The sequence below is a fragment of the Dioscorea cayenensis genome, unplaced genomic scaffold (assembly GCF_009730915.1).
Source record: "Dioscorea cayenensis subsp. rotundata cultivar TDr96_F1 unplaced genomic scaffold, TDr96_F1_v2_PseudoChromosome.rev07_lg8_w22 25.fasta BLBR01000173.1, whole genome shotgun sequence".
Taxonomy (NCBI): Eukaryota; Viridiplantae; Streptophyta; class Magnoliopsida; order Dioscoreales; family Dioscoreaceae; genus Dioscorea; species Dioscorea cayenensis.
In genome coordinates this window covers 1-10,766 of record NW_024086564.1, presented here as the reverse complement: position 1 = coordinate 10,766, position 10,766 = coordinate 1, and the positions used below count along the sequence as shown (strand labels likewise).

The window sequence follows — 10,766 nt, the reverse complement described above, 5'->3', positions numbered from 1 at the left end:
TGTTGTTTGGTTTCGATCCCTCGTTTTTTGTATTGTTGTTTAGGTCTCTTTGTGTTGTGATCACTGCTTGTGGTTGTTGGTTGGGTGGTTTTCTTCTATCTGCCTTGGTGATAGGCTTTCTATTCTGGTTCCTTATTAATCTATATGTGGTTTATCTATTTTATTTAAAAAAAATAAAAATAAAAAAATAACTAAGTGGAAAGGAGAATAGCAGATGGAAATTGTACGGCCCCTAAACCACTAAACCAGTCCCTGTTTCTTATAAAGAAATGGCAAAATGAATTGGCTTCAAGCTACATATATACTAGCAGGCCATGTGGGACATGGGAGGTGCCAGTAAGACCGCACTTCGTGTTTTAAATTAGAAAGTCATTGTTAGATGGTGGTCCATTGATGGGTACATATGACATCGATCATATGCTATGCTATTCATTATTGTTGCTTCACAGAACAATCATTTGGGAAAACTAAAGAAAAAATAGCTGCAAGTTGCAACTGCGCCCTCTCTCTCCCCCTCTTTTTCGCAACCTTCCTGTCTCTAGTCTTTCGTGGCTTTTTCTTCCCATTTTCATCTCTTCCTTCTTCACAGATGACCGTTCCAACCCATCCCTGCATCCAAGCACGTTAGCTGCATATTGATTTTGAGATTCAATGGATTTGGTGAAGCTCTGTCTTTCACCTTTTTGTTCTTTCATGCAAAGCCCTGTTGTGCGTCAGGACATGAGCCATGTATTCTCCACCAAAGAGAAAATTGATGATTTGAAGAACGCCATGGAACAACTCTTAGCGAAAAGGAACGATATTCAGAGAGAGCTTCATGATAGTCAGCACAAGGGGAAACTACTACGCGATGAACTTCGACTCTGGCTTCGCAATGTAAAGCTTCTTCTACCATAACTATAGGATGACTTTTTCTTTCCTTTATTTATTTATTTATTTATTTTTTGGTTATTTCTAAATCAATAATATATATATATATATATATATATATATATGTTAACATATATTATTACATCATAGAATTTTATGTTTGAGCTTTTCAAGTTTGTTATAATATAGAAAAAGCAAGTTGTGTTTGCACAAAGATTTCTAATTACAGCATTTGAATTGGTTTTGAACAGGTTGGAGAAAAGGAAAATAAGGTAGAACGATTATTGGATGAATATCGCAAAGGTAATTGTGTTGCAGGCTCTTGTTCTCTAAATTGTTTTTCAAGGTATAAGATTAGCATTGATGCAATCAAATTGGAAAAGGAGATAAATCAGTTGATAACAAAACAGCCAGAAATCAAATTTACCAACATACCACCACCGAAACCAGTCCCTGAATCATATAAAATAGTGGGGGAAAAAATCAGGTCCAACGTTGATATTGCTCGCAGTTATCTGGCAGATGAAAGAGTTGGTATAATAGGCATATGGGGCATGGGGGGTGTAGGCAAGACCACACTCTTGAAAAAAATCAGGCAGTCATTGTCAGGTGATGCAAACATGGGATTCAATCATGTGTTATTTATCAAAGCTTCAAAAGATATTCAGCTGAAAGAACTTCGAAAGAAGATTTCCGAAAGTTTGCAATTGCAGCGTGATGATAAAGAAGACATCCTTAATGTTTTAAAAATTAGCAACTTTGTATTGCTCTTGGATAATATATGGGAAGAAGTGGATCTTATTGATCTTGGAATTCCCCATCCTTACAGCGACAAAAATTCCACCAAACAATATAAACACAAAGTGATTTTCACTACTCGATCTGAAGATGTGTGTGCCAAGATGGGTGCAGGAGAAAATACCATCAAAGTGGAATGCTTGGAATCAGATGAAGCATGGGATCTTTTCAAGAACAATGTAAATCTAGCTGTCATTGAGTCAGATGAAAAGTTTAAAGAAATAGCATGGCAGGTGATGGAGAAGTGTGGTGGTTTGCCACTTGCTCTGAAAGTGGTTGGTAAGGCATTGTCAAACAAAAAATCTGTCCAAGATTGGAAATTTATTTTGAACTCAATAAAGAATTCAGGCACTGAAGTAGTTCAAGGTGTGCAGGAATCATTACTTCCGATTTTGAAATTCAGTTATGATAATCTAACTAATGATTTTAAGGAGTGTTTCTTATCTATTTGCATGTTGCGAGGACAACATAAACAGGATATTGTAGAGTTTTTGATGGGATTAGGCTTGATTCGTGATTTTGACAATTTGCAAGAAGCTTATGGCACAGGAGAAAATATCCTTAAGATTCTAGAGGAATCATGTTTATTGTATTCTTCTGATCATGGTTATGTGAGGTTACATGATGTAATTTATGAGATGGCAATGTGGATAGCAACAGACTGTGGGAGGAACATGAATAAATGGATAGTGAAAAGACATGATAGGTTCGCAGTTGAATTAGCATCAATCAATGCAGAGAATTGGAGATTCGCGAACCGAGTGATTATAGAAGACAAGGTGGAGCTTTTGCCAATTTTGTCTCATCAGTGTTCTGATTTGTTGTGTTTAATGATAAACTCTAATTCTTGTTTCAAAAATATTCCTGAAGGATTTTTCAAACAGATGCCAAATTTGACATATTTGGGTCTTAAAGGCACTCATATCAAAAACCTTCCAAAGGACATCAAATGTTTGGTTAATTTGCAATACCTAAATATTTCATACACAAAGATCTCATCACTTCCAAAGGAGTTGGTATATCTGAAGAAATTGCAATATCTGATATGCAAATATACAAATAACTTGGGCAAGGTAGAAGATGGTCTCTTGTCAAGATTACAGAATTTGAAGGTCATTGACATATATCCGTATGGGTGGGTAGAACCTGAAGAGTTAAAGCTATTGAAGAAACACAACAGCATCAAAGCAATAGGAATGCGTGTAGTATCAGAAGAGGTTCTCCAACAACTCTCATGTTTGCCAACTACTTGGCTATCTATCACAATGTGGATAACGATCTCTCTTTCATTTGATACTAAGCTGCAAAGATAATGAATTCTTGCGGGAACTTCACAGAGTGAATCACATGCCCTGGCAACTTGAGCAGATTGCTTGATGAATGGAAGTGGGAGTCATCTCCAATGGAGCAAAATATTTGATGTCATCAAAAACTGCAGGAACATTACTGCGAGGTCATCCTGAATTCTTGCGAACTTCACAAATTCAATCATGCTCACGCTTGAGCAGATTGTGATGAATGGAGGTGGGAGTCATCTCAATAGCTCGAAAATCCATGATGTCAGAGGGGCGCAGAACAGTACTTGAGTCATCTCAATCGTCTCCAAAATTTCTTCAGCATGTGTGTTGAAGTGATGGTTGCTATATATCGGGATGTAAGTTGGATAATTTAGCTTGGGTCCTGCATCTCCCATGTCTTTGTGAGTTAAATATAAAAGATTGTGCAGAGATAGAAACATTGTTTTACATCGAGGAGGAGAGAGAGAGAGCAACAACAAGAAAGTCTACGAACGCCTACGCTCCTAGCCCTGCACAAATTTATATTTAAAACCACCAAAATTAGTGAGCATAAGCAATTGTGCCATTGGTTCCCTCGACTTTTATGAAGCGTAGTACATGATTGTCTGCGGAGATAAGAAGATTTGTTAGCATATACATCAAGGAGGAGAGAGAAATCCAACAACAAGTCTCAGAACACCGCCCAACATTCCCAGCATTGAGATATCTGTTTATAAATAATCTACCAAAATTAGTGAGCATAAGCAATTTTGCGTTGGATTTCCCTCGACTTTCAAGGCTTATAGTGTTTAAATGTCCTAATCTTAAGAAGTTACTATTCAAGAGTGGCAGCAACAACAATCAAAGAATGATAGACATTAAATGTGAGAGAGAATGGTGGGAAAGCTTGGGGAAGTGAGGATGAGTGCCACCATCCCACGTCTCACACCCACTTCAGCCAGATTTCCAGAAGGAGTAATTAGTGGTTTCATGCATTTCTTTTATTATTTCCAACTTCTTCCCAGTGTACTTGTGGATTCGTGAATGTTAAAATAAGTTGGTTATTAATATAATTTTCTATTCTAGGTAATCAATCACTATAACATAAGGAGTAATTACAAATCTACTTTTACTATTCATGCTAAGTTCTTTTAATATATATATATATAGATAGATAGATATATAAGGAGCTTTAAAATTAATTATGTCTATATCATTAACTCAATAAGATCTCACCTTGGATTATTTTAACACCAAGAATTGGATTATTATTAAAAGCATGGACATTTTTTTTTAAAAGAACCAACAGGCTAACTTATTGAAACAAAGAAAGACATTAACTTATTAAGAATGATTAATTTTCTGAATATTCTTGTCTTTGCAGGATGAGGTTGAGAGTGATGAAGAATTATTCATAGAAAGATTTAGGAAGTTTCTATGGACATGTATGTAACTAAAACTAATAACATTAACTTATTAAAAATGATTAATTTGCTGAATATTCTTAGCTTTGCAGGATGAGAGTTATTAAGACTCGGATTAGTTCAAGCCAAGTAAGATGCCATTTTTCATTTGCTCAAGTTAGAGATCATCTCATGCTCAAACCAAGTAAGATAGTTTGGAGAAGATGTTCTTCTCTTTTTTGTTTTCAAATTCAATGCACAACTTATAACATTGGGAAATAATACCATTTCTTTGACAGGTCTTTAATTCCCTAGGTTTTCCATCTCCAAAAGCTTCTCAGAACTACAACTTCTCTTTACGATTGATCAGTGATCTACCAAATTTACTGTGCAATTATGCTCTAGATTGCTCTAGCGTTGTTTCTGGGTTTTCTTCTCAAATCTGAATGCTTTGACACTACAAGATTGGTTTCTTATTTATGCCGGTGTGAAAACATATTATTATTTGGTTTCCAAGTTTGAGGTCTATTTACCATTATTATCTTATGCATTAAGTCTGGCTTGAAAGTTGATCAATTGAAGGCATTAATCTTTGGGTTGTATCTTTCATTCAAACTATATTTTGAAGTAAGTTGTGCTTTATTAGCATGTTGGATTTGTTTCGAAGCATATATGTATCCGTAAAATATTGCTTATTTGTTATTTTCACTTACATATTGCTAAGGATTAATTGTGGACTTTGTCTAACTTTGAAAGCCTTAGTTTTGTTAATGTGCAGAATGGTCTAAAATGAGAGGTTTTTAGACCTAACTTTGTATTTGGTGCTACTATTGTGATTGTTTTTTTCTTTTCTCTCTCTTCTTGTTATGGCAGGTTAAAGAGCAAAACAAAGGTAAAAGCAGGTATTAATTGGTAAATGTGTTGCTGCAGTTGGTAAAGCTATTTATGGAAAATGAGGATTTGGCACTTCAAAAAAGAGTTTTCATTGAGATCAAGATCTGTTGAGTTTCTTTATGTATTCGGCAGTGATAGCAAGAACCTAATCATGCAGCCAGGGCGAACCTGTTCGAGGATCAAAAGTTAAATATCGGAATGCTGAAGAAGCATTGGGTTTTTGGTTACAACAGTTTATGATAAGGTGATGTTTTTATCACAATTTTGTGATTTTTTGTCTATTTAAAGTAGAATTATTTTGTTTAGATATTCATAACACATTTCTATTAAGGGTGTTGTGATACATGGTTTATTTATTTTTCCTATGTTATTTATTTATTTATTTTCTTTTTCTACAGGTGTGGGCAAATGTGTTGCTAGCTTGCTAGTGGGAATGAAGTGCATGGAGCTTCCTTGTGAATAGCAAGTATTGAACAACTTGAGGATAACAAGAACCGGATCATCAATCAAAGCTTTGATTAATCAAACAACCTGATGATCAATCAAAGCTTTGATTTCGCAATGCTACTAAAGAGCATTAACAAATTCTCAAGTTGAATTCAGATTAGGGACCAAGATAGGATAAGTTTGGCAAGACATAATTTTGATCTAGTGAACAATCATAAGGCGAAATTTGGACGGCTGAAAGATTGTCATACTCATCCATATTTATTATATGATTGAATTGCTCATCACAAATTGTAGTGTTTCTCAAACAGAATCCATCACTCGTTGTCCAATCATTAAAGAATGATTTATTTAGTTACATAACCAAACAGCTCCCTGTTGCCTGGTGTTTTTCATTTGTAACACTATCAATTTATTTTGCGTAGATGATAAATTTACAAGACCTTTCCATTGCTTGGCAGATTTTCCTGTTTTAAATTTTCCTTGAAAACCTAAAGGTACAAACATTTAACAAAACACAACAATGAAAATAGAGTAGACAGTGCGTAATTTTGCATGGAGCTTAATAGAAACCATAGTTAGATGAAAATATTCACAAATCAAATGGCACATCAAGAACATTCACTGTTTTATACATAAATTTAATTCCAGCAACAGTACTGCAGGCACCTATATAACGGTTTCATATTCTCTTTTTCATTTCCTCCATTCAATCATTCATTCAATCAGGAAATGGAATCAAGTTCTTAAAGATTCCTGAGACCACATTCTTCAATAACTCAAAGTACCATCACTATTATTTACACAACTTAATTACACTCAACCCGGGCGCCATTCCCTTTCGTCACAATCAGCCATATGATCTTCCCATTTTCGTCTATATAATATCCTTGGTTTTCAATTGGGCATAAAGCAAAGAAAACACCTTAAGAAACTCCATTTACAAGCCATCGCAAGTTCTTCAGACTTGCGAGTACCAATATATACGGAATAGACATAAAGAGCATTCATGTACAGTCTCCAGAACAAAACATAAACACAGGCCAAGTGGGCATTACTTTTTGCTCTTGCCCAAAAGGCAAACTAAACTAGCATTTCACTTCACATCTCCTAATTTAAGGGCACTACTAAACACTACAAAAAGCAATAAACGGATGGATACTCTTAGCTTATTTACCGTTCAATATGTTGAAGTCATTGTGTTTATTGGTATTTCTTATGCCAAAGGTGGGTTTTGTGCATCTTGATAAGCAGGGACAATAAGCAGTTGTAAAGACTTGAGAGTTGTTGTGAGATCCCCAAAGGAAGGCCGCAAGTTTGGATCTCTGCATGTTCATTTCACAAAAAGCGAAGGTTGAGAACAAAATAGAGTTAGGACAATTCTACAATACATATATATAAATATATAAAAAAAAACTTAGATGTTATGTATGAATAGTTCATATCATTATTAATATATAGTGTGCTTACTTTTGCCAGCACTGCAAGATCATTTTGGCTACGAGAGGATCAACATCTTTTGGAATCTTTAGACGGCGATCCAGGAAGCCAACAACACCCACCACCTGCATTGGGTTCATACCAGACCAAGGCATCCTTAGAGTTGCCAGTTCCCATAATATCACTCCAAAGCTGTACACATCACACCTGGGATTGGAGGCCATGCATATATATATATATGAGATGATGAATAGAGAAAGAAAATTGAAGGTGTTAAGCATTACAAGGGAACAGCTCAAGCTAACAAACACATCAAAGAATGCCAAATGTCTAGGAAATAATAAGGTGCTTAAGTGTAACTATAGATAAGCATATCTATAGATAACTATAGATATATCATAGATAATATAACAGAAGTAAACTATAGATAATTCATTTTTAATTTATCATATATTGTGTTTAACTTGTTCATTCTTCGTTAGTTTATTTCTGTTTCCTCAATCTGTGTTGTTTCCATCTTATTAGCTGTTGTGACAGCTCTCTTGCCAGCACAAAAAAAGAGGGTTTTAATATAGGAAACTCACTTCTCATTTGATGGTTCATTGCGCAACACCTCTGGGGCCATCCATTCAGGCAAAAACAGAATAAGGACAGAGATTTAGATAGTTAAATGTGAGGAGTTCGACCGACTAGAAATAATTATTTCCTAAATGTAGTAGAGCAAAGACTAGATCTCACTGTTCTAACAGTTGACTTTGATGATAAAAATATGTTGTGCTTCAACCTTGAGAGGCCAAAATCACATACCTATATTACAATGATATCAGAATGCTATCAATGCAAAATAATAGAGTAATAGTTGATCAAGAAAATTAAGGATGATATATATTTATTCTTCTATTCCAACATTAAACAGGTTACCTTTCCCAAACATATGTAAATAAATTTGTTTAACATGGATTCTGTATGTGACATTAGATTATATATATTGGCTTCCAAACTATAACACATCCATAAGGAAAACTAAGGATGATGCTATGGTCAAAAGGAACAACAGACTTGCTTAATATTTGACCAGTATTCATGGGAAAGGAGCTATACTCATAATGAAGGGGCCTCTTGAGCCTAGTGGTGCGTAACCAATGAGACCAACACAAGTAACCTTAATTATTATTCTACCAACTATGGCTGAAAGTGCACAACTCAATCAATTTGAGACAGTTTTAAATTTTGGACAAAGGAATATTCTGCTGTTACTTTCTGAATTACCTTAGTTATCCTTCATATTACAGAAGTTCCAAAACTTAACTTTCCATGTATTCAAGGTTAGCAAAATTAAATTACCTTACAGTCCAGTTCTTGTCAACCAACAGATTTGAGTGATTTCAGATCCGCGATGGACAATTGTTGGGTATGCTGGTGTGCAAACAGTTCTAGCTTGGCCTGTGGGACAACACGGAAGGGATCACTTCACAAAGACTTCCAATCAAGAATTATGAAAAAAAATTTTAAACATACCACATCAAGGGCCATTTTGATTCTTAAGGCTTCTCCTCAATTTGTTTATTTGAATGATTTGAAGATTCTGTTTTGAACTTCTCGATAGATCAGAAGTTGCATTAAGTCAAAGTCATGGAGCAAAAAAGACTTTTCCATCATCCAAAAATATTGTGCTGGCACAATTTGAAATTCTAAAAGTAAAATCAACAAATAATTTCTTTTTTTTGTATTAATACATCTAGAAAGCTCCATAAATACCTATGTATCCTTTAAAACATTGCATCAAACTTTATACCCTTCGAAGCTTCGTGTTGCTCCCCAATTTTAGTCTACAAGCCATGCATCAGATGGCTTCCCTGATGTTCAATTCTTGTTATATAACACAATAACAAAAAGTCCACCCTGGTGTCTCTCTTAGTAGCATGAAACCTAATAGATATGGTTGATTATGTCGATAGGTTTGAGAATTACATATGTAAACTTTGGGTTCAAGCTGTTTCATGTAGAAAAGGAGAAAGGTTAAAAAATACTGTTAACAACCAAATACAGATTAAAAACCATACAGTTCCTCTAAAACCCCAAAGTGCAAAATTTGTAAGATGCGAGAAAAGGATGGGCTTGAGTCCATTGAGCACAAACCAAATGACAGGATGAAGCTGATTGCCTTCAAACAGTGATGTTGAATACAGCTCTTCTTCAAGTTCATTGCTAGATTCTGTCAGAAATCTAAAATGTGGAGGTGGGGGTGTTCTGTTAGAGCTTTCAAGATTGTGGTACAACTTTTCAAACTATCGAGTGCACATGTGAGATAAGGACCATTTGGACAAAGTTTTATATAAAACCAAAAGAACAAATGCTTTGCAATCAATTAGTAAGCGCACAAACAATGCCGGACATATTAATCTGAGTTTCATGCCAATACTATAATTGGATCAATTTGAATATTGCTAACTTTTAGTACGAATATTGCAAATTGATTTCTTCATATTTCTCACTGGTTCAATTTAAAGGAAAAGAGGTTTTCTCTTTTTACCTTGGAAAACTCTGAAACAATTGATAAGTTGGGAGGGCGAGTCACAGCACCCGTAAAGAACAACATTTTGGTGCGCAGCCTACGTGTATTTTCACCTATTGGCACATAAAAGGTAAAAGCTCCCTCGTCAAAGATAGTGGCAATATAAAATCGTGTAATGATTACTCTAGAAAACAAGCAACTTACTTCTCTCGAAATTTCGTCCAAAAGCATCTCCATCAAATCCTGGTTAAGAATTTTTCATTACGCTTCTTCTATTATTCATGTATACAGTGGAGATGAATTATAACATCTTTTTCAAAAGATGTCCAGATTTAAATCAAACAAGGTAAGAATAGTACGGATATGTTAAATAACATAATTAAGCAAGATCCTTCACATAAAAATTACGTGGGATCACCTAGAACATCTTTTAAACTAAAAAAATAGTTTAAAGTTTTTCGTCAAGAGCTATGCAGTGGATAAAATAAATGACAATACAGTATTCTGTAGCTATGGAAGTTCCACTTGAGCCATCAAACAATGGCTTCCCATCTGTAGTTGATTGATGAGAAGAGGAAGCATTAAGATCATTCACTACTATCTCTATTCTCGGTAAAATTCCTTCCACGAATTTATATTGCTTTTTGTTTGGAAATTGCAAGTAGGGTGATTTTTCCAAATCAACGGATGTTGAGCCTTGCAGGTAATGGGGCAATGCTTTCTCTGCACATCTGATACTCATGTTTTTTATTATCAGTAACTTTTGGTGGTCCAGAAGCTTTTCTGACTTCAATTTCTTGTAAAGGGTTCAGCTCAGCAAAATCGTTGCAAGAATTGTCAGCATTATGTAAACTTGGCACTATGCTGAGCTTCTCACTAACCAAATTATTAACATTCAAAGGTGCTACAGCCCTTTGCATTTGTTACTTGAACTACATCCAATTGTTGTAGATGATGTTCCACTACTTAAAACATAAGGTACCAGTATTGCCTTCTCATATCTTGACCTTTTATCTGAGATATTATTATCTAATGATGAAGCTCCAGATTCATTTCATATAACTGTTTGGATCCCGGGCCAGTCTCCCCTGATTTATTTGTGGTCCAGGAATTGAAGTTTTC

General features: G+C 35.0%; 1 protein-coding gene and 1 long non-coding RNA gene across 2 annotated transcripts; one reads left to right on the top strand and one right to left on the bottom strand.

The window, feature by feature from the left end:
* The first annotated feature begins 454 nt into the window (after positions 1-454).
* LOC120253714 (probable disease resistance protein At1g63360) lies at positions 455-2,981 on the top strand. Its single transcript, XM_039261979.1, has 2 exons — positions 455-876; positions 1,122-2,981. The coding sequence occupies exons 1-2, from the start codon at positions 652-654 to the stop codon at positions 2,979-2,981; spliced, it is 2,085 nt and encodes a 694-aa protein (XP_039117913.1). The 5' UTR covers positions 455-651.
* A 3,712-nt stretch (positions 2,982-6,693) lies between these two features.
* On the bottom strand, positions 6,694-7,753 carry LOC120253710. Its single transcript, XR_005534381.1, has 3 exons — positions 7,714-7,753; positions 7,160-7,336; positions 6,694-7,014 (listed from the first exon to the last, which is right to left on the bottom strand). It is a non-coding gene; the product is annotated as an uncharacterized LOC120253710 (long non-coding RNA).
* Positions 7,754-10,766: the final 3,013 nt, after the last annotated feature.

What these genes read in the sequence shown, in the direction of transcription:
- LOC120253714 (XM_039261979.1), top strand. Translation starts at nt 652, where the DNA reads ATGGATTTGGTGAAGCTCTGTCTTTCACCTTTTTGTTCTTTCATGCAA. An exon ending in TTCGACTCTGGCTTCGCAAT is followed by an intron (nt 877 to 1,121) that starts GTAAAGCTTCTT and finishes GGTTTTGAACAG; the next exon opens with GTTGGAGAAAAGGAAAATAA.